Source organism: Trichomonas vaginalis, chromosome VI, assembly GCF_026262505.1.
Source record: "Trichomonas vaginalis G3 chromosome VI, whole genome shotgun sequence".
Lineage (NCBI taxonomy): Eukaryota > Parabasalia > Trichomonadida > Trichomonadidae > Trichomonas > Trichomonas vaginalis.
Genome location: NC_067208.1, coordinates 10,882,289 through 10,905,588, shown reverse-complemented (window position 1 = coordinate 10,905,588; position 23,300 = coordinate 10,882,289). Strand labels below are relative to the sequence as shown.

Genomic DNA, 23,300 nt, shown 5'->3' with positions numbered 1-23,300 from the left:
GCCTCAATGGAAGTGTTTCTTTTTATCAGCATCTTTGAAGTTCTTGCAAACCTCATTGGATAGTTGCTTCTGGTTCAGGTTGGTCTGCCGAACAAATCCAACTCCTATTTGGAACTGTCTGTACTTCTTTTGTACTTAGAACTTTGTCCTGGAACAACTTTTGGTGCTGTGCTAACAGTGAAAAGATTGTGTTTTCGTCTATCTTTGGAGCAAAACTTCTAGTCACTTGTCATTCTGGAATTGTGTCAACCAAGAGACCTTTTCTCGAAAAAGAATTGTTTAAGCTTCTGACAATGTTGCAACTTGCCATTTCCGAACAATGGGTTTTGGCTAAGGAACATTTCGGTTCAACATTGAAGTGTGTGTGGACAATTACAATCTTCAACCATGGTAAGTCTTTGTTCAAACAACAGTAGTCGTCATGTGAAGAACGCTATTCTCAGTCGGAAATGTTGACTCGGGATATTGACATTTGCCAACGGTTGCAAATTTTGCCAATTGAGCTCTGAGAGTGTACCTTGTCTTACACGCATGACTCAAGATATTTCATACTTCTCATAGGCTGTAACAAGACCGAGAGTCACTGAGACATGTAAGAATGCAAGTTCATTGACAATTGTTTGCTAATTGAATTGTAATTCCCATAGCCTTGTCATAGTCAATGTTCCAACTTATTTATGAACGGGAAGTATCCAGCATGCTTGTCTGACTGCTATGAGGGTCGGTTCGGTAGCCATTCAAATTTTACCACATTAGGCAATGTCGCTTTCAATTGCGATTCAAAATGTACTGAAGTCGGAGTCAACCATTTTGTTCTCATCTTTGTAGTCTTTGAAAGCTCAAGAAGCATTGCAGCTGTTGTGACATTGCCATGTGCATATGTAAGTGTGACCATCGAAATCTGTTATGGTCAATCTGAGATTGTATCCTCATTTCTTTAAATTTCCATCATTGAATTGGCCAGCTTAGTAGCTCCCATGAAGCCTTCTTATGTTCTTTGCGCTTCGTTCAAAGCTTTACTGTAAAGGTTCGACCAGATGTAATTATACTCTAACTTCACGCGTACTTATCATATGCATTCTTTGTTCTTTTCATGGGAGCATGTGCGTCTTCACCTTTTCCTTTTTTCCTTCTCAAAGGATGCAATTGTTCGTCATGTTTCCAGTAGAATCTGGCAAAGCCGTCTGTGTCCTTCAACTTGAGTTCACTAACTCTCGAAGCATGTCCATAAGACGTTCTTCTTCTAACCTCTCTAATCTGTTTGGATAGTTTGCGCGTCGCTGTTCAAGCCATTTCAATAGCGAAGACCAGACAGTTTGTCATAGACTTTTATGGCGTCTTCCCTTCCTATATTTAAACTTCTTCGAAACTTTTCCAACCACTATCTTTTCTAACCTGCTTTTAATTCTAGCAGATTTTCTATCCATTCTATATAATGGGGGCATTTTTATAAAAAATAAAAAATGTTTTTTCTTTACCTTTACGTAACGCCGCTGCCATAAGTCTTTGCGCCAAACTCCATACCAGCTAATGAAGGTTGACTTGGTTTAGTTTGCGAAACTAAACTTTGTTTTGGTTTATCTTTCAGTTTTTGGTTTCTCTTCTTCTATCGGTTTTTCTTTTCGGTTCCTCTGACTTTACCTCACCTGCAGGAACAGTTGTGTCGTCAACATCTTCATAAATATCATATGCCATTTGTTTTTGTTTTCCTTTCAACTTTTTGTGTTTGTTGTAAAGTTTAGAATATTTCGACTCTAAGTCAATGAGATGTTCTATAATGAACTGTTGGTCAGTGAAGTAAACTTTTCCATCTGTTGTCTCGAAAGCTCCTTCAGACTTCAATATTTTATTTGTGAGAGTCTGTTTCTTTTTTGAGATACTAGCCGTTCCATTTCTATGAAAAGTGACTTTATAGTTAGGGTTTGTATTTCCAGACCTGGCACTTTCTATTATTGAATTTTTTTCTTCATCTGTAAGTTCTTTGACAGGTTTTGACAATGGTTCTGAACTTTTTGTTTGTGGTGTCAAATCTACCGTTTCAACTTCTTCGGTCATTTCATCTCAGTAAAAAATTTTAGTTTGGTTTGTTTTCAACTGGTTGTTTAGGTTTTTTAAGTCGGTCTAAAACTTCTTGAGGTATAGGAAGAACTTGACAAACACGTGGTTGTGTAACTGCTGGAAGCCGACAAATCCATCTTGAGCCCATTTGTCTCAATGCTGTATTGTTCATTTCATCTCAGTAAAAAATTTTACATTCCCCAAGTTTGAGGCGGTTGAGGTTGGTTGTTGTTTACCCATTGTTGTGCATGGTTATATCCTCTGTTAAAGAATCTTTCACCTTGGTCCATATAGTGTCCTGCTTGGTTATAGTAGTCATTTGCTTTGTTATAATAGTTTCCTGCTTGTCTTCCTACATTGTCCATCCATCCTTGAACTTTTCCTCTTGTTTCAGGATTTGGAATAAGATTTGCTGCATCTCGTGCTACATCCCAACCTTTCTGTACAGTTTGTATAATAGGTTGTGCTTTCTCTTTAAGTATACCTAATGTACTCAAAATCTTCCTTCCAACTCCAAATACACCTCTGGCTATTGTTCCCACTGCGGGCAAAAATCTGGATGCAACTCCTGCTAATGCGCCAAATAAACCCATTTCTTATAGGGTAAAAAATGACGAATCCAAACAAGGACCCCTATGTTTCTAAAGCGACAAAGAAAGCACTCATGGTAAAAATCTTTAGTTCAACACCAAATGCTTGGTTTATGGATATCTTGGAAAACATTCCGAGAGTTAGAACAGATGGACCACCATACTGGCTAATATTTGTCGGTCAAAACACAAGATACTGTGAAGCCATACCATTACAGTCCAAAAATATTTTAGATGTGAAAACTGCTTTGACAATATTCGTTGACAAATACCATCCAACAAAACTGACATCTGACTGTGAAAGTTCTTTCAAATCAGACGATATTAAAAACTATCTGCGTTCAAAAAATGTAAACCAATATTTCATTGTCGACCAAAACCATTCTGCTCTTGGTGTCATTGACAGTTGTATAAAAATCTTAAGAGACTTAAACCAACCACAAGGTGGTGAAGCAAATGAAATGTCATATGACGACAAGTACAGACATTTCTCCATGGCAAAGATGAGACAAGTTTTAAATATTTACAATAGCCGTAAACAAAAAGGTTTGGGAAACCACTCCCCCGAAGAAATGAAAAACAACCCTGACTTAGAGAAAGACTATATATTTAATAGTTTAGTCAAAAGAGACAAACAAGAAAGAATGCCAGGCTTCAAACTTCAGAAAGGTGACAAAGTAAAAATAGAAATACCTAAACGCGACCCATATGAAAATACTATTGACTATGACAACAATGGGAACTCGACAGGTACTCGCATTCGTGTTCGTAAAAATAGAAGAAAGTATACAAGAGAATATTATGAAGTTTTAGGCAAACATGGCAAAATGTACAGACTGCAAGCAGAAGATAAAACTACTATTGTCAGACCTCGTTTCAAACTTGTTAAGGTTCAAGGTGGTATACTTTCAAAGACAGTTCCTAACAAATATAAGACAACTCCTGACGAATATGCTAAAGAAGTTGAAAATGACGACTAAGCATTTCTATACCATGCGTAAACTGTCATGTAAGGTGGCATGTAGTCTTTACTCTGTCCCGTTGTTTGCGTATAGCCTGAAACGCGATGTGTATGGCTTCCTCCTACCTCAGTGTTACTCCAGTAACAATTTATAGCAAACTTAACGTCCTCTTTAACATCATATCCTTTACCTTTTGTCATTCCTGACCAATCCCAAAATCTATGACTATGCAAACCTGCTTCAGATGTACTTAAATTTATGTAGTGACTGTGCGCAGGTAAATTTGCACCTGAAATCGTTTTACTTCCGCCTGTTTCCTTTGAAGAGTTTGCACAATACAAAAACCTGTCGACTATTTGAGTCCAAGTTCCAAAACCAAGTACTACTTCTGGTTTGGTAGAGTTCATTGACGTGTAAATAGAACCTATAGGATATAGTGTTTGAAGTATTTCTGTCTTTAACGTTTGAAGCTCTGTTTTGTCAGCTTTCTTATCATATAAATCTTGAGCAGTGAATTTAACTTTTTTTCATCCTCCATGACATAGACATTTCTACATCTAATGTATTTCATCGTTGTTATGTCATCCTCCGATGTTAAACCTTGTGGAAAGTTAGGAGGTTTCCAATTTAATACATCCCCACCAGTTTCTTCAACCGTTCCTTCAATATTTTCTATACCAACAGTTGCGAAGAAATCGTGTGTATGTCCAACGTCACTTTTCCTGTTTAAGGTTTCTTGTAAGTTTGTAATATTTGCAATGGTATGTGTATGTCCAACGTCACTTTTCTGTTTAAGGTTTCTTGTAAGTTTGTAATATTTGCAATGGTATGTGTATGTCCAACGTCACTTTTCTGTTTAAGGTTTCTTGTAAGTTTGTAATATTTGCAATGGTATGTGTATGTCCAACGTCACTTTTCCTGTTTAAGGTTTCTTGTAAGTTTGTAATATTTGCAATGGTATGTGTATGTCCAACGTCACTTTTCCTGTTTAAGGTTTCTTGTAAGTTTGTAATATTTGCAATGGTATGTGTATGTCCAACGTCACTTTTCTGTTTAAGGTTTCTTGTAAGTTTGTAATATTTGCAATGGTATGTGTATGTCCAACGTCACTTTTCCTGTTTAAGGTTTCTTGTAAGTTTGTAATATTTGCAATGGTATGTGTATGAGTCTTTTTAGAATATTCTTTGTCAGCTCTTGTCACTTCACTTGACATTTTATTGTCAACATATGTTTTGTCTGCTAGTTCAGGATGAGTATGTTCTTTTGTTGCATATGTTGCATCTGCTCTGTCATGTTCTTCTTGAACTTTTTCAATGACATACTCTTTGTCAGCTTTGTTGTCAACATCTGCTTTCGTTGCATATGTTGCATCTGCTCTGTCATGTTCTTCTTGAACTTTTTCAATGACATACTCTTTGTCAGCTTTGTTGCCAACATCTGCTTTCAAAAGAAGTTCATCTATAGGTTTCTCGTTTAAAGTTCCTTTTGTTGGATTTACACAGACAGTATGGTTCTTATTGTCTTGAAACAGAAACTCGTCTGTCATTGGGTTTAATGTCAGTTTTAAGTTTCCTTCTTTCAATGACTCAGATATCTTAGAAGTTTGAAAAGTTTGTTGTGTTCTTATTTAGAGCTTGCAAAATGAGTTGTCGGTTGTGTTGTATTTCTCTCATAGACGCTGTTTCTTTCGACATTTTTATTCTAGATAAAATATGCTTTCAATAGAAAAAGAAAATTCAAGAGTTGCTACAACTAAACCATTAGATGAACTTTTTACTAACGTCGGTCAAAAGTTTGAGACAGAGACCGTAAAGCATGAAGGCTATCGTTTTGACTACCCGTTAAGATGGCTAAGAGACCCATCCGTCACAAAAGCTATTGGCTTTCGTAGAATGAAGTTTGTGTCTGTAGAAGATAAAAGTTTTCCATTTATTGTAAGGTTTCATATAGATTATATATCTGAAGGGAAACGAAAAATGTGGGAAGAAATTGAGCTAATACAAGTTGACCTTTCATCTTCTCTACAGACTGCGTTAAAAAATATAGAAGATAAAATAAATTTCATGTTATGCAAAATATGCTGATGAATATGCAAATACCGAGAGCACACTTTATGTGAGAATTGTATATGACAAACAAAATTCACAAGTGTCATTTCAAATCTACGAAGACAATCCAAAGAAAGACGAACAAATATATACAGAATTCACTGCAATGTCATGGTATTATTTGCAAAGAATGTTAAATCAGAAAGTCGAACTTCCTTTAGCAAATATTTACAGTCGATATGCAAGAGATGAACCATATTTATTTAAAGATGTTTTCGACCCAGCTGCTATTATTGTTCATGCTTCATTTTCTGGCGCCCAAAACTCTTTCTTATGCTTGGCAAATGACTTTTACGAAAAACCTACAAAGTTATACGAACCACCAAGTGGAAGTATTTCAGACTTTCAAGTATGGTTTACTACAGATGGAAGAAAAAGAATAATTCCATTATACCATGCGTTTTTACTTAGAACTTAGTTTCATATACAACTACTATCGAACGATAAAAATATAATTTTTTAATACGGTTGAGGTGTTGGATTTGGTTGCCAACTAGACTGTGGTGCAGGTTCAGGCTGTTGTATAACAGGAGCTTGTTCTTCTGGTTCAGGGTCTTTAGGTATAATACCAACGAACTGACCTACTCTTTTACCAATATTTTTGACTCCGTTCCAATTCCTCTTCCTACGGTTTTTATTCCATTCCATATACCTCTTCCAACATTTCGAAAGAAGTTTCCAATTCTACCAAAGAAACCCATTTTACTATATGTAAAAATCTAATGTCCGCCTAGTCTCTACGTTTCCTGTTGAGTTCCATAGCATTCTTTAACTGGAGCTCATACATTCTATTTCTCCTCTGGTAGAAAACATACTCTGGGTCAACTCCTGTGTTCGCGTCATCTGCATAAAGTTGTTTATATCCCACTTCGGGGTTTGTATAAAACTCTTTCCATCTCATATTTGCATACCATGGTGGCAAACCTAACGCAGCGTCATTTGACATGGCAGTTTGCATTTGTACATCTGTTGGCACTTGACCATAGTTTGCCATTGCAGTTTGTATTCTAACTTCATTTGGAATATTCTCTGGGTTTGGTTGTCCAGGTTGCTGTGCATTCGCTAAGTTCTGTGCGTCCATTTAATATTAGATAAAAATATCTCTTACGAGTACATATGCTGAACATTTGCAGGCATTGGTTCATCTTCATATTCTCTATATCTTTCTGCCACGTCAAATAAGTAAATGACACAATGGAAAAAACCTAAAAACAAGTAGTCCTATTTCAAACCACATTTACTTACTAGTAAAATTTCTTTGTTATGACACTTTCTCCAGTTTATAGACCTCTCTCATATTCTATCTTATCGTATCTAAACTCATAGTCATGTATGTCCTCTAACCATCTCATGACACTTTCCAAACACTTTTATCGGATGTAAAGTAAAAGCATGGATGGTTATGTAAAACGTCTAAAGTTTCTAAAGAGTCTCTCAAAGTCCAGTCTACTTGGTATTGAAAATCCCATGTGTTATAGAACGGCGGGTCCACTATAAAGAAAACATTTTCCTTGTCTTTATATTTTTCATACAACTCTGTCCAATGACATCTCACAAACTATATACCCTCAATATATTTTTCTATGTTCTCTTTGAAAACATTTGTATAGTTAAGATATAAAACTTTTGACATAAGTGTTTCAATGTCATGAACTCTTATAGCACCACTATATAATAGTCTAGCAGATATACTATCCAGTCAATATACTCTGCCTTTTTCAAAACCTCTCTGACAGTATTTTCTTATCTAATGGTATACGTTCCATCTTACCTATAGGTATCTTTTCTTTTAACTCTTTCAATATTTTGTTTGTGTCTGGTAATAATGTTTGAGACGGTTCATATAGTTGTCGAAGTCATTGCATATAATCTTTGAGTCAGGAAATATTGTATGGCACAAATGAGATATATAGAAACTTCCACCGAACAAGTCTACAAATGTTAGACCATTCGGTAGTTTCTTAAGTTCTCTCAATAGAATATCTTTACATCTACTCTTATTTCCAAAGAAGGGTAACGGTGGTTTTGTAAAATTCATTTATATATAATAATAAAAATGTTTTTACCCGAAAAGTGACAGAAAAGTGACAAAACATGAAAACATATATATTTTGTGAAAAGCTCCTGGAAGACCCGTATATAAGAACTTCATTATATCAATCATCCTCAGGGCTAGAAGGCACGAAGTGCCTGGAAGCCCCACTCCCTTTTTTTTTTTTTTTTTTTTTTTTTTTTAAGGACTCTAATTTTGTTATAAATATGAATGAAAACAGTAAAATGGATAACTTAAATATATAAAAATAAATATTGGAACAAAGCTATAACAAATTTTCATTCTTATTTATAAATTGATAAACCAAAGTAATACATTTTATTACATTTCGTGTAACATATACTAATATATAGATATTTTTTGAGATAATGTATTTATCTGTAAAAATTGTATGTGATCAAATTTGATTGATAAATTTATTCAGTAATAATAAATTGCATGTACAATATATTATTGTCTTGCCATTTTTTTGCTCATAATAAAAAATCTTTAAAAATGATAACAATAAAAGAGTATTAAGTAAAAATTTATACATCCAAAATATATTTCAGTAACAGCATAATACGCCTATGCTAATTTTTAGTTCTTAAATTAAATAGATGTCCCTAATCCCATAGATATTCACCAAACTTGGCAAATTCTGAACGTGATCTACATATCCCTAGCAAGTAGATCATATTGGTATACGTATCTTGATCAAATAAAAAGAATATTTGTTGAATAATTTCTGTTCAAATTAAAAGTTCTTCAACTTACGGTAAATCTATCTGCCTTAAAAAGTATTACGATATTATGCAAAGTCAATTTTCTCCAAAAAAATATTTGAAGATGATACTTTAAGGGTGCCCTATAACGATAATGTAAACATCACAAAATTAACCTTATTAGAACTCGAATGAATGAATTATCCAGATTCTAGTTCTCAATATAATAGCCTTAAAAGTGCTTTTCTGAGGGTGGTTTATCGTCTATAGGGCACCCTTAAGTATACCAAAAATACAAGAATTTTGAGAGAACTCAATGAATTTTTGTGAAGGTGGAGTTAAATTGAGAAGATTTTTGGTCAGAGAAAAACAAAAATTACTATCTGATAAAATGGTATTAAAATGAAAAAAGTTTAAACAAAGGAAATGAAGAATTTATATTATATTAGAATTTAAAGAGTAAATATAAAAGATTGAAAGAAAGAATAATAATAGGATTCTTGAATGCAACATTTGGAATGATGTTTCCAGTTGTAGATGTGTTAAGCAAAGAGAGATAATGATAGTTTCTTGAGTTTTGAGTTAAGCTTGTTGTAGATGAGAGAGAAATTTTGACGAGACTGAGGAACTTCATTTGGAATGATGTTTCCAGTTGTAGATGTGTTAAGCAAAGAGAGATAATGATAGTTTCTTGAGTTTTTGCAATTAACCATCCTCAATGACTATTGTTTTAATATAATTTTTAAATTTTTTAAAACTGACATTTTAGTTGTATATTTTTTCTAACAAAGGTACATTCACTAGGATAACAGTAAAATGGGATGAAAATATGATAAATAGCATCCCTATATAGTGCCAAACAATATTTATACGGGCCAAAAAAATTTGGCTAGAGATTTGGCGAGTTATAAAACTTAGAAAATTGAGAGGGATTTTTATTTTTGAATTTTTTTTGGAAAGTTAAAATTGCGATTAAAAATCGATTTCCAGGAGAACTAAGCATCTCATCATATATTTAAATCGATAAAAATATTAAATAATAGTTGAATAGTATAACAACGTGAAATTATGGCTGAATCTACAGAAAAAATGAACATATTTGACATTTTTGAAAATTCATACGTTAGATGGTGACAGACTCATAAACTATACTTTAGCTAAGATTGATATATGGTTTCAACAACACATGGTTAAAATTGTAAAAATATTTTAGATTTCAAAAAGGTATATATGGTAATATAATGGAACAAAGTCAACAAATAGCATGTTAAATATGTTATAATTAACTTTTTATTAGATCCAATAGTAGATATCGAATGGTTTCCAGCTTTATGGTTAAATATTTTCTTTTCGAGCTTCTCTTTAACTGTTGTATTAAGGTTGTAAATTTTTGATGCTAGAAACTATGGAATCTTCTTTGCTGCTGCATTTTTCTTGAGAGTTCTTGCAATTTCGAATAGATCTGCGCATTGTATGAAATTGAGGCTTTAAAATATCTTGAAAACAGAATAGGACTGCTTTTCCAAAGGAATGCTTACTTGTAAATCAGAGAGTTTCAAAATTGAGAGCAAGATTATCATCATAACTTTCGATTTTGCTGCGAAAAAGGAAGACAAGTAATTAACAAATCATTTACTGTTGTTCATCAAAAGAAGAAAACTTTGATAACAACTAATGATGATAAAATCAAGCTATCTTTTAATATTTTAAATTGATAAGACATTCAAAATATTTGAATGGTTTAAAATATTTTCTTTTAATTTCTATAAGATATTATCATGATTATATAATAAAATTTAAATTTTTATTCAAAAAGGCAATATTTCAAACTTTTAATTTCAAAAATCTTAATTCTGCAATAAGTGTATTTAATTGTAGCAAATTTAATGATCCTTCGTCATGCTTAGCAATTTGGAACTCATAAATTAATGATTTCTTCAAGTAAAATTCTGCATTATTTCAAAAGTCAATAATTCTCTAGTAACTTTTCTTCAAACCCTAACCATTATATTATATGTATAATGGAGAATAATTGCAAAGAAAGATAGCCGAATTTACTGGGTAGTTCTTGTGATGCGAAATAATTGCAAATTAACACATAGTTTTAACAGCATCAATCTCTTTTTGCTCTCATTTAAATGCATTCGCACACTTTAATTTTGAAATATAAGAGTTTTGGAAATTATCAAATTTATCTGCTCAAATACTATAGATCTTCATAAGTGTTAATAGAATCACCAGCCTTACATATAGTGTTTAATATAATGATGCACATCATACTGGGATTTATTCCTTATTCATCTAGTTATTATAAGATTTACAACCCCATGAAAATTTAAAATTTTGTCAAAAATAGTGAATGTACCTTTTTTCTAACACAACTATCAATAAATTGTAATATCATTATACTATATATTAATATGAATTTTTATAGAAAAGCTTTATTTTTTTCTCAATTTTTAATTTCATTTCAGTCTCTAAACTTTCTTACTATGTAAAAACGTATTATTATAGTAATAAAATAAAATACATGTTTATTCGATCTCGTATTTCAAAAAAATAAAATTACTTATATAAAAAGATTCTCTTTAGTCAACTTTCTTTTTGAATCTCTAATAAGTTTTTACTGTTGCTTCTATATATTAAGTATTGATTCTTGTAGTAAAGAAAATCCGGAACGTTTATTTATTAGAATACTCGAACTTTGACTTACATATTACTAATTGTAATTATTTTCAAGAGCTATTTCTATTACTCCTACTTGTTCGGCTTAAAATCTGCTATATTGTTAAGATAAACTAAGTCTAAATTTTGAACCATTTTTTGAAGTTTAAAGTGTAATACATATCGATTTTTTATCCGAATTTAAGAATTGCTTCAAAGTTTTAGCGTGAAATCGTGCATTTTTTCTAATGAAATTGTTATTATAAGATAAGCAATCTGAGTTTTTTTGAATAATATGTCACTACACATGATAGAGCGTTACGTGCTGAAAAGTTACGCTTCGTTCTGAAAGTGGTAATGAAGTTTTATTAGAATTCATCAAAAAAACGTATGAAAATAATCGTATGTCAAAATGTGAGCACTTCTCAAAATTTGCTCACATTTTGACTATTTTTGTGAGATCTTCCTCACAATTTTTTGACAAACGTACAAAAAAGTGCCAAAATGTGAGCAAATGTGAGCAATTTTTATATCTCGAATTTTCTAGACATAAAGAAGTTGTTTACCGAGTTTTAGCTCTTATCTCTAACAAAAAATTAATTTTTAAAAAAATGACCGAATACGTTTCACAGCGAGAAAAAAATAAAAGGCAAGATAGAATTTTCTAGACATAAAGAAGTTGTTTACCGAGTTTTAGCTCTTATCTCTAACAAAAAATTAATTTTTAAAAAAATGACCGAATACGTTTCACAGCGAGAAAAAATAAAAGGCAAGATAGAATTTTCTAGCCATAAAGAAGTTGTCTACCAAGTGTCAGCTGTTACTTCTTCTCAATACTGATATAAAATAAAAATCTTTATTATTTATTTAACCTTTATTGTTTCATTAAACTTCATTTATTTTATATTATAGTTTTATTCTTTTAGCTACTTGTAAAATAATCTAATTTTATATCATCATTTTACCGGATTATTCTTCAGTACATCGATTGTGTATCTAAAATAATATCATTATCCTTATTCTGTTTTTTCCAAAATTCTTTTAAATATCTTTTTTGGTTAGATTACTTTATACTTTTTACTTTTATTTTTTAATTTCAAAAAAAAATTTGGTGATTGTTCTATTCTGTTACAATGTGCATTATCATATTCTAATGAATTATTCATTACATACATTTAAAAAAACTTGTTAAAAATGAAATTAAAAAATTATGTTTATTATTACGCTGTGAATGTGTCAACAGCGGTCATGCCTGTATCTGTATCCCATATTTGCCACAACCTTTCTGTATCTGCATTTGTGTATTTCGGTTTCAGCTGATACATTTGATTTGGCGTGTAATTTGTTCCAGTTAATGGATTAATTGGGAGATCTTCATGCGGTGTGTTATTATTGTACTCCCAAATAAAGGCAGGAATAGCCTGAATGCTTTGGCAGCGCTCCAATGTCGGCCAGAATCTCTCAATCTTCCCATTTTGGTAGGGAGAATGAGAGTCTGTATGCCGCCATTGGACGCCCCAAAGATCAAGTAGATCTTGAAAGGCTCCCCTATTTTCTGAACCGTTATCGGTCCAGAAACAATAAGGGGCGCCAAATTCAATGAAGGCGGAAGCCGCAACGTTCGCTGTCGTCGCTGCCAGCATATCTGGTATTTGTATACACGCTAGGACTTTGCGGCTAAAATCGTCGATTATGCCATAAATATACTGGCCACGAACACCCCTAAAATAATGAACATCTGCGTGCCAGATAAGATTGGGTGAAAGCGCCCAATATCTTACTGCTGTTTCTGGCCCGGCATGCTCTAATCGCGTCTTGGTGAAATGATTTTCTTTGAAGTATCTGCGTACTTCTCTATAAGATACATCAATTTGTTGTAATTTCAAACGTTTCCATTGTTTTGTTTGACCACAGGGAAAGGCCCAGTGGTCATGTATCACAGCAAGAGCTTTGATTTGGTCGTAGGGATTGACCCTACGACCTTTCTTGCCTTTAGGCAATGGGATATTCTGTAAGCTAAATTGATTTTGTAAAAAAGATTTTGAAACATCTAAATATTTGAAATCATTTGATTGAAGGGTTGGGGCGATGGGAACATGGGTGCAAGCTTCTTCCCATGTCATTTTACCTTTTTCAATCTGATTGGAAATACCAATTAGGTAAATTCGATCGACATACCCTTTGTAAGGATTCATTCTAATGAAGTACGTTAACAATCAAAATATTCTATAAGTGTGTAGTATGGAATTCAAAAGAATAAAGAAAATGGTAACGTAAATAAACGTATTATGAAAAAATTGATAATTAAAATGAAAAAAATAAAAAAAAATAAGTAAAGTGACTGGAAATGAAAATTAAAATCAGTGTAAAGTTTTATTTTTTTCTCGCTGTGAAACGTATTCGGTCATTTTTTTAAAAATTAATTTTTTGTTAGAGATAAGAGCTAAAACTCGGTAAACAACTTCTTTATGTCTAGAAAATTCTATCTTGCCTTTTATTTTTTTCTCGCTGTGAAACGTATTCGGTCATTTTTTTAAAAATTAATTTTTTGTTAGAGATAAGAGCTAAAACTCGGTAAACAACTTCTTTATGTCTAGAAAATTCTATCTTGCCTTTTATTTTTTTCTCGCTGTGAAACGTATTCGGTCATTTTTTTAAAAATTAATTTTTTGTTAGAGATAAGAGCTAAAACTTTGCAGACAACTCCCCCATGTCTAGCAAATTTAACATTCGTCTCCCATTTTTATATATTTGGTTTAGAATGTTCGAAAATGCGTAATATGGTCATTAATATTAATTGAAAAGAACCTTGAATTAATTCAATCTGATCTCACAAAATATTTTAAATTACAAACTTTGTAGTTTGAATAGATAATTAGTATTAAACTCAAATAACTAGTTTATTTTTGAATAAAAATTATTTGAATTTATTCAATTTTGTGAATTTTCCTTCAAAAATCAAGTTTAAATATCTTATTTGCCGTATAATTATAAATACAATGAAACATATTCGAAATTGAAAAGAATGACTTTTTCTGTTCTTTCAATCATTCAATTTGAATTTTGCAATATTGGATTTCTCATTAAATGCCTATTAAAAACAACAAGCAATTTAACTTACATTCAAATTTATTTGTGTTATATTCAATCTTCTCAAAACTTATAATTTTCGGCTATAGCATGATTATATGCTATATAATATAATAAACCTATAATAGTATCATTCTTTCAATTATTTGAAGAGAAAACCGAAAAAATCTATTTTCGGTCTATAACAATTACACATTTCATCCAAAATAACGTGCTTTTTCTATCCGCTCATTTCAACTTTTATCGGCACGCAGCTTAACTCAATTTTGATGTTTTTTCGCATTAACATGCAGCCCATATTAAATCCTGCATTTTACTGACATTATACCAGTTTATTTGAGAATTATGATTCTTTGATATCTCTTGTTTTAATTTAAATACATATAGTGAAGTTTCGTATGCTTATGGACATTTGAGATTTTTATTCCAAAAACGAATATCGCTTATTGTCAATGAAATATATTTTCATTCAAGATGAAGAATGCATAATTCAATCATAATCTACTATTTCCAAATTGTTTTTGCATTTAGACATTAATTTGATAAAGAATATTATCTTTCGAAATAAAATATTATCAAATCAAAACATGCCATAATACATATCTTCAAATAAAGCATCTGTTAAATAGAATATGTACAACTCATTACATGTTTGAATCTCTAAAAGTGACGAAAATGAAACCTTGATATATGCAGGAAGACAAATTTTAAATGTAAAGGGGTTTAGCTCAATGGGAGAGCGCAGATAAAATCTTTAGTATTGATAGTAAGATTTCTTACATCAAACGTTCAGATTTATAATCCTGAAATCTTGGTTCAACTCCAAGAACTCCTATTTTTGGTTTTTCCTTTTTGATATTTCAGTGTGGGAAGGTATATTAGCGATATTTTTTGATATTTAAAAAAAAAAAAAAAAAAAAAAAAAAAAAGGTAGTGGGGCTTCCAGGCACTTCGTGCCTTCTAGCCCCGTTGATGTTTAGTATAAAATGAAAGTCTTTACGAAGAAGAACTTTACAAAACATAGACAAGAAAGTTCATGAGGAACTCTCAACAAAGTCTTTACGAAGAAGAACTTTACAAAGTCTTTACGATGAACTCTCAACAAAGTCTTTACGAAGAAGAACTTTACAAAACATAGACAAGAAAGTTCATGAGAAAGTCTTTACAAAGTCTTTACGAAGAAGTCTTTACAAAGTCTTTACGAAGAAGTCTTTACAAAGTCTTTACGATGAACTCTCAACAAAGTCTTTACAAAGTCTTTACAAAACATAGACAAGAAAGTTCATGAGAAAGTCTTTACAAAGTCTTTACGAAGAAGTCTTTACAAAACATAGACAAGAAAGTTCTTGACAAAGTCTTTACGATGAAGAAGTCTTTACAAAACATAGACAAGAAAGTTCTTGACAAAGTCTTTACGATGAAGAGTCTTTACAAAACATAGACAAGAAAGTTCTTGACAAAGTCTTTACGATGAAGAACTTTACAAAACATAGACAAGAAAGTTCATGAGGAAGTCTCAACAAAGTCTTTACGATGAAGAACTTTACAAAACATAGACAAGAAAGTTCATGAGGAAGTCTCAACAAAGTCTTTACGATGAAGAACTTTACAAAACATAGACAAGAAAGTTCATGAGGAAGTCTCAACAAAGTCTTTACGATGAAGAACATTACAAAACTTCATCGTCAATGAGTGTAAATCAGGCAAAAATATATTTTAGGGTAGATGGTTAGATCTAACCTGTTTTCTAACCTCATTTCTACCCTCTTGAATTTTCATGAACTTTCTCAACAAAGTCTTTACGATGAAGAACTTTACAAAACATAGACAAGAAAGTTCATGAGAAAGTCTTTACAAAGTCTTTACGATGAAGAACTTTACAAAACATAGACAAGAAAGTTCATGAGAAAGTCTTTACGATGAAGAACTTTACAAAACATAGACAAGAAAGTTCATGAGAAAGTCTTTACGATGAAGAACTTTACAAAACATAGACAAGAAAGTTCATGAAAATTCACGAGGGTAGAAAAGAGGTTAGAAAACAGGTTAGATCTAACCATCTACCCTAAAATATATTTTTGGGTCATTTACAAAGTCTTTACGATGAAGAACTTTACAAAACATTGACAAGAAATTGACAAGAAAGTTCATGAGAAAGTCTTTACAAAGTCTTTACGAAGAAGTCTCAACAAAAAATTGACAAGAAAGTTCATGAAAATTCAAGAGGGTAGAAAGTGTCATATAAACATCTGTCAAAAGCCGCTTTTTAACTTCACTTAAAATGCCACGTAAGCTACGTAAGAATATACGTAAGAGGAAGAGAGCATTGAAACATCCAATAGTAAAACTGACACCACAACAACAGTTGCAACAACAAATGCTGAATGACCCCACTATGTTGCAACAAATGTCAAGCAACCCTATGCTTTTAAACCGAGTTATTGGTGCACAGAGTGGAGGTTTAAGAGCGGCACTTTTAGCGAAAATGGCAGGCTATGGTGGAGCTGCAGACGGAACAGCATATAACCCTCAAAGTCAAATGAATTTGAGTTCACTCAAAAATCAAATAACAGATGTCAAAAAGTCAAACATAGACATACAGAAGCAAATAAGTGAAAACGAAAAGAAACTAGAATATGACAGACACACAAAGAAACTCAATGAGTTAAACGTAGAGAAAAAGAAGAAAGAAGAACAACTGAAAGAACTAAGTACAGAGGAATATGCGAAAAAGTGTCAGAAAAAGCAGCAGAAGTAGCAAAAATGGAACAAGATGTCATAAATTTGAAAAACCATACTACTCAATATAAAATACTGAAAGATGAAGAGATAAAACAAAAAGCCCTGAAGACATATATGGATAGCGATGAGTATAAAAAAGAAGTTGAAGCAAATGTAAAGGCAGAAAAACTTTTACAGTTGCAAAACCAAACCGTACAGTATGAAAACTTAGCACAAGAAAGTAAAAATAACGACGCAGCCATGCAAAAGGCAATGAAAAGTGCAGAATATATAAAAGCTAATAATGACTGGTTAGATGCCCAAGCCAACGCTAAAGCAGCCCAACTTATAGGGTCAATAAGGACAAAAATACAAGCGGATGAAGATAGTTCAAATGAAGCTTTAACAAATGCTGACTTTAAGAACGCTTTCGAAGCTCTTCATAGTAAGGTGAAACAAGTGAACGACTTCTCATCTGGAAAGAAACTGAAGTCTGAAGGTTTCGACAAAGAGTTAAAAGAAGTAGCACAAAATATAACGAAAATAACAGATGCAGCAACGAGACAGGCAGTTCAAAGTGCCTATGACGCCGTTAGAGCAACTGTTGTGGAAAGTCAAGAAAAAGAGTTACAACAGACCAAAACAGACCTAGTAAATGCTTTCTTAAAAACGAAAAGTCAGGTAGGACATTATGCTGCAGATGGAACATATGTGCCAGCTGGTGGAACTTATATACCAACTGGTGGAACTTATATACTAGCTAGTGGAACCTATATACCACCAAACCCTCCAAGAGAAGCACCTGCACCAGGACTACCTAAAACATTTACATCGTCACATGGACACAGACACAGGCATGCACCAAAACCAACACAGCAACCACCTCCACAACCAGCACAGCAACCAACAGTTCAAAACCCTGCACAACAACCACCTCCACAACCAGCACAGCAACCAACAGTTCAAAACCCTGCACAACAACCACCTCCACAACCAGCACAGCAACCAACAGTTCAAAATCCAGCACCACAACAACCACAAACAGAGCAAGGACATAAAAGAAGTAGAGAACAAGGAAACCAAGAATTCTTAAAAATGCTTAAGGAAAATTATGGTTACCCAGATACTCTTGACTTTAGTGACAGATATAAAGAAGCTATTAGAAAGTTCAAGGAAGGAAATACTGACCCGAACCTATTTAGCTTTATGGTTCAGCACCAAATGGGATATAATTTCAAACCTGGAAAATACAAGCTCGCTAAGGGATATGATTTAATAGCATATCATCCAAATGACATGAATGAATTTACTCCAAGATATTTGGTGTCAGAGATAAATGATAATTCAACTATCTTCATGAAACGCGTAAAAAATAGAGACGGAACGAAAGAAGAAAGGGTTATGAATGCGGATGGCTTAAATAGGGAACTTGTTGAAAACGGTCTCGGAATATATGAAATGCCAGCAGATGAGGTACAAGAAACTCCACAGGAAGAAATAGTTCAGATACAACCAGACATGGAAGAAATAGTTCAGCAACAACAGCTAGAAGAGCCTGAAGGAAACGAACAAGTCACTCCTTTGGAAACTAACTTCACAGAACTAGATGAAGATTTGGAACAGCCGAAAAATCTTGACCCTCAACAAGAGTATGCGGAGAATATGGAATCTTTCCAAGAGTCTAAAAAAAATTCGGCTGACATAGTAGAAGAATATCGAAAAATGTTTGCCGACATACAAAAGACTCCAACACCAGATGAAAATATTCAGCATAGAATGGAAGCACTGAAAGAAAATGTACACAAATACAACAACCCTTTTTACTTACGAGCATTTAACGTTCAATCTTCGGATGAACTCGGTGAAGATAAAAGGTTAAATTTCAAGAAAACATATAGAAATGAAACATTGTTTAAAGTTCATTCAGAACCTAGCCAAGATGGAAACAAACCTACTTTTGTTTCTGCAGACGATGGAACTACAATGAGATGGGTCATAAAGCTAACTCGGATAGGTGGTTCATAAACTTACAACCTCAATTCCAAGAAGTTGTAGACGCAATGGAAGTGAATGGTGAACCAGATATAGCTGGTATTTTCAGCGCGGCTTTAATGCCGTTGAAAGATATGAAAGATGCAGATATTTTGGACCAGTATGAAATGAACATGGCTGATGGAAATATAACACCTGACGTTCTAGAACATTTATCTCAAAGAACTACACAGAACCATAAAGATGGTATATTTGGTGAAGAGTTTAGAAAGAAAGTTAGGGAGAGAGAAGGAAGAGAACCTATTGTACATGACCTTGCAAACGAAAGTTTGCAAAATGTCATAAAAACTTACTTTGCAGACAATGAACCGAGAAGGGATGAATATTTAAGAAAACTCAAATGGACAGTACCAAATGAAATGTTAGTATTGAAAAACATGTTCCTTGACAAAATAAAACCAACTACAGAAATAAACGACGCAAGACTGAAAGATTGGGTAAAAGCTTTCCCATTCACAAAAGATATAGTTGGTAACATGGAAAGAAAACCAGAATGGCTACAAAAACATATATTTGGAAACGAGCATATTCCATATGGACAGGCACTGTTTGAAGAGCTTGAACCAGAAACTCAGGAAAGAGTCATGCAAACAATACGCGAAGACTCAAATACAGACTATGACAAACTCTTTCTAGGATATAGGTTACCTGAGATGGGCGACCAGAGCCAAAAGGCAAAAAGGACATGGGAAATTTGCAACATACTAGATGAACATAATGCAAAGATGCAACAACTTCAAGCAGAGGGCAATGAAGGAAAAAGAAGAGTTAAAAACTCAGTCAGGAAGAAAGTAAAGCTTGGTCCACGTGGGTTCTATTATGACATATAAATCCAACTATTCTATATTTTTACTCATATGAAATGTACGCCGCTCAGAATATAACGCCAACAGTTTTGGATGCTATGAATGGAAATGTTTCCGAATGGTATAACGAATGCGACAATGCCATTAGAAGGTCAGAAATAGTTCCTGGAACTTACGAATATACAACTGCTGTTTCATATGGAAACGTAGGTGAGTTTGGAGAAGGTTCTTCAACAACAGTAGATATTGCTTGCGACAGGTTTCATATTATTTCTATTGACAACTCATTCTTATACGTGGAACAAGACATTGAAATAAAACCTTCTGCCAAGTTGTCTGACAAGAAAGGTTGCAATGGAATTTTCTATGTCGGATACCAATATGCTCCAGAAGTTTTATGGGATATAAGATATATTCTAACTCTGACTTAGTTCAAACAGTAACATGGGCAAACTATGAATGGTTCGCTTTGAGAAACTCAGTACAACCACAAGCTAGAGAACAAACAGACCAGTATGCAACTATTGAGAAAATAAGAAGACTTGACCCTAACGTTCCAGGAGTTTATGTTGACCTTTCTGGACAAACTGCAGCAGCAGTAACCAAAGTAAAACTGAAACTTAGAGTTCCTTTGTCATCTTTCCTCATCTTCAGGTTTTTAAGATACTTGCCAAACTGGGCAGGAAAAATTTCTATCGAACTTACTCCAAGCAAAAATAACTTAGTCATTGCACCAACACAAGACCCATTCACTCTTACAGTAAAGTAGGACAAATAAAACGTCATTCGCCGACTTTTGCAAAGACAAAGTTGACTTAGACTTTGGTTTCTCAAACCTCAACACTGAAGTAAACTATTATTTCAATGCTGCTGGAACTGCTTGGGACCCAGTTAAGTTCACATGCGAAAAGTTTGAATGCAAGAGAATAGAAAGCAGACTTGCAGTCTATATGTTGGACCCAGATATTTCAAATGCTTTAGCTGCCAAATATATTGCAGTTCCACTTATGTTCCCTATACACCAAATATCTGTCAAAGACTTTGCAGGTGAAGTTGGAAACCAAAGTGCTGACCCAGGTGCAAGAACAGATATTGCTTTAACAACTGCAATGAAACATGCAGATACTATGTTTGTACTGTTCAGACGAACTATAAATGACTATTCTTGCTTCTACAACCCTGGTATTAAATACCATATAAACATAGATGGCAAATATTATCCAAGAGAAGAATATTCTACAGTTGAGGATATGAGGTCATACAACTTGACATTAGATGCTATGAACTTTAACAACAACTTCACAACAACCATTAACCCTGAAATGCAAAGTTCTATTATGCCATATGTGAAAGTATGGACTCATACAGGAGGTCAAAAAACTCAATATACAAATGGAGACCGTTCAAACTTTTGGCTTGGCATTCCATTTGCTGACTCAGAAGACTTTATGGGTGGTATTTCAACTGTTGGTACAGTTCAAATACAATATACTGGTGACAGAGACGGTCCAGATGAACTGAGCAAAGAAGTTTACAAAACCAATAGCACTTTTCACGGAAGATGCTCTTTTGAAGATTCGTTCGATGAAACCTGCTGGGGCTCCTCAGATTGGCATAACGACAGCTTCCATCGAGCAGATTTTGGCAGCAGGTCAGTAAGTTGTTCTTGAACTGACTTCTCTCCGTCAAATATTGACAGTACGCCAGTTTTGACATAGTATTGTATTAAAAACTTACCTTTAGAAATATCGGTCAGTTTTGTTGTTATATTTTTGTCTGCTTCAAGAACTTTCACCATTTCAGTTATACCAACTTTCTTTGCTTTATGAAAATATTTTGGTTCAGCAAAGACTGCTATTCTATAACATTTTCCATTGTTTGTATAAAGAACTATTCTGTCAATGTATTTGTATTGTTTGTGTGTGTAAACTTTGTTCTGCTTCAATTCGAAGAGATACTCAAATACGTCCATTTTTATTCTAAGTAAAATGTCATTTCCGAAAAATAGAAGCGTAAGTGTTTCAAAAGGTTTAATGGCGGTGGCAGATGTGAAGTTAAATTCACCAACTCAAACAAACAGTCAAAGTGTTGTTGTCAATGTCAAAGAAAGAGATGTTGAAGTGGGGAAACCATACGAAGACGAAGATGGTATAACAATGTTCCTGTAAAAGAACAACCAACATATCCTGAAGTTAGCAGAGACTTAAGTTCTGTTGCAGATATTCGAAACGACTACCAACAACTTAAAGACAAACTTAAAACTCAGGAGAAGATTTGTCAAGCTTTAGTATAATGTTAAACTTGGTCGAACACAACCCTGTAAAGTGAACTCATATGTCATCGCACCTCATGAAATTTTGAAAGAACTATTGAAACTTTTGACAGAGGCAGACGATATAAACATCAAAGAAAATAGAACCCGACGTTAGTTGCTGTTGGTGTTTCATATAATGTCATTGACAAGATATACGTTATGAAAGGAGGTGAAACGTTGAAACTTAAAATATAGTTTCCCAGACGTCATAAAAATATTTGACGACCACAACATTTCATTAAAATTTACTTGCTAAGTAAAATGGCAGAAGACATAGTGGTTTATACTATTACGACTAAAAACCCTGAGTCATATAATTCTATAACAACAAACTTACAAAGTCCTCAAGGACGATATTGTAAACTAACTTTAAACACGATGACGACTAAAGCCTGTTTTGCTCTTTTGACACCAGAAGACTTTGTTGTTGTGAATGGTAAAAAATACTTCTTTGAAGATACTTACTCAGATATACCACCAACAGGTTTTGTTGACTTATTTAATACTTTAAGGACGGATGTAACATGTGCTGCAACTAGAGCAGGTTTCATTATGTTTGGATGTCCGACTGAGTTTAGTATAAACGATATGAGCTATAATACAAAACTTATATCTGGTTTTTACTACCAACAGTTTCCTATAACAGGAAAAGGTGTCATACAAGGTTTGTCTGTTCCATTGACTTTAAGTACACCTATTTTATATATTGTTTCAAACTTAGGTTCAAAGTGTTATTCGAATGTCGACAGAAACTACTATGACCAAAAGATACTTATGCGTATATAAACAAACACTTTCTCTGCTGGTTTGCCTATTGTTCATTCGAATGCAGAGTTTTCAGCTTAGTAAACTCAAACACTTTGGCACATAAACTTAATTTAGTTGACGCAAACTTTGTTCCTGTAAAACTTTTATGTCCTATGTATTTGTCAATGACGGCAGAAAGTTTCGAATTGGAAGATGCAACTGGTGAAAGTATTGTATACAAGAACAACTTCAACAACAAATAGCTCAAGAACAACAAATGCAACAAATGGAACAAATGCAACAAATAGCTCAAGAATAAAAAAATATTTTTTTTTATTTTATTTTTATAAAATGTACAGAATATGACGTTTTCAGATTTTTAATGACTTCAACGTTAAGAAATATGTGTCATCGAGACTATAACAAAGCAA

General features: G+C 33.2%; 8 protein-coding genes, 1 non-coding gene and 1 pseudogene across 10 annotated transcripts, besides 7 other annotated features; 5 read left to right on the top strand and 5 right to left on the bottom strand.

The window, feature by feature from the left end:
* Positions 1-286: 286 nt before the first annotated feature.
* Positions 287-4,781: a mobile genetic element.
* TVAGG3_0842820 (uncharacterized protein) lies at positions 2,075-2,230 on the bottom strand (the record flags this gene model as incomplete). The annotated part of the gene is made up of 1 exon (XM_051248919.1): positions 2,075-2,230. One exon carries the CDS (start codon positions 2,228-2,230, stop codon positions 2,075-2,077), a length of 156 nt encoding a protein of 51 aa, XP_051084394.1.
* Positions 2,250-2,651, bottom strand: TVAGG3_0842810 (uncharacterized protein; the record flags this gene model as incomplete). Its single annotated transcript, XM_051248918.1, has 1 exon — positions 2,250-2,651. One exon carries the CDS (start codon positions 2,649-2,651, stop codon positions 2,250-2,252), a length of 402 nt encoding a protein of 133 aa, XP_051084393.1.
* TVAGG3_0842800 (uncharacterized protein) lies at positions 3,110-3,628 on the top strand (the record flags this gene model as incomplete). Its single annotated transcript, XM_051248917.1, has 1 exon — positions 3,110-3,628. One exon carries the CDS (start codon positions 3,110-3,112, stop codon positions 3,626-3,628), a length of 519 nt encoding a protein of 172 aa, XP_051084392.1.
* Positions 3,654-4,512, bottom strand: TVAGG3_0842790 (annotated as a pseudogene). The gene has a single exon. A coding segment is annotated over exon 1 (859 nt).
* A 1,396-nt stretch (positions 4,782-6,177) lies between the features above and the next one.
* Positions 6,178-6,366, bottom strand: TVAGG3_0842770 (serine threonine-protein phosphatase family; the record flags this gene model as incomplete). Its single annotated transcript, XM_051248916.1, has 1 exon — positions 6,178-6,366. The coding sequence occupies one exon, from the start codon at positions 6,364-6,366 to the stop codon at positions 6,178-6,180; it is 189 nt and encodes a 62-aa protein (XP_051084391.1).
* Positions 6,367-7,952: 1,586 nt separating this feature from the next.
* Positions 7,953-8,612: a mobile genetic element.
* Positions 8,613-8,752: a mobile genetic element.
* Positions 8,753-11,675: a mobile genetic element.
* Positions 11,676-12,362: 687 nt separating this feature from the next.
* Positions 12,363-13,334: a mobile genetic element.
* A 242-nt stretch (positions 13,335-13,576) lies between these two features.
* Positions 13,577-14,414: a mobile genetic element.
* A 532-nt stretch (positions 14,415-14,946) lies between these two features.
* Positions 14,947-15,064, top strand: TVAGG3_0842710. The gene has a single exon. It is a non-coding gene; the product is annotated as a tRNA-Leu (tRNA).
* Positions 15,065-17,788: 2,724 nt separating this feature from the next.
* TVAGG3_0842700 (protein of unknown function, DUF4106 family) lies at positions 17,789-18,043 on the top strand (the record flags this gene model as incomplete). Its single annotated transcript, XM_051248915.1, has 1 exon — positions 17,789-18,043. The coding sequence occupies one exon, from the start codon at positions 17,789-17,791 to the stop codon at positions 18,041-18,043; it is 255 nt and encodes an 84-aa protein (XP_051084390.1).
* A 2-nt stretch (positions 18,044-18,045) lies between these two features.
* On the top strand, positions 18,046-18,629 carry TVAGG3_0842690 (protein of unknown function, DUF4106 family; the record flags this gene model as incomplete). Its single annotated transcript, XM_051248914.1, has 1 exon — positions 18,046-18,629. A coding segment is annotated over one exon (584 nt), but the record flags the coding sequence as incomplete, so codon positions are not given.
* Positions 18,630-19,010: 381 nt separating this feature from the next.
* TVAGG3_0842680 (protein of unknown function, DUF4106 family) lies at positions 19,011-19,832 on the top strand (the record flags this gene model as incomplete). Its single annotated transcript, XM_051248913.1, has 1 exon — positions 19,011-19,832. One exon carries the CDS (start codon positions 19,011-19,013, stop codon positions 19,830-19,832), a length of 822 nt encoding a protein of 273 aa, XP_051084388.1.
* An 86-nt stretch (positions 19,833-19,918) lies between these two features.
* Positions 19,919-23,299: a mobile genetic element.
* Positions 21,361-21,780, bottom strand: TVAGG3_0842670 (uncharacterized protein; the record flags this gene model as incomplete). Its single annotated transcript, XM_051248912.1, has 1 exon — positions 21,361-21,780. The coding sequence occupies one exon, from the start codon at positions 21,778-21,780 to the stop codon at positions 21,361-21,363; it is 420 nt and encodes a 139-aa protein (XP_051084387.1).
* Position 23,300: the final 1 nt, after the last annotated feature.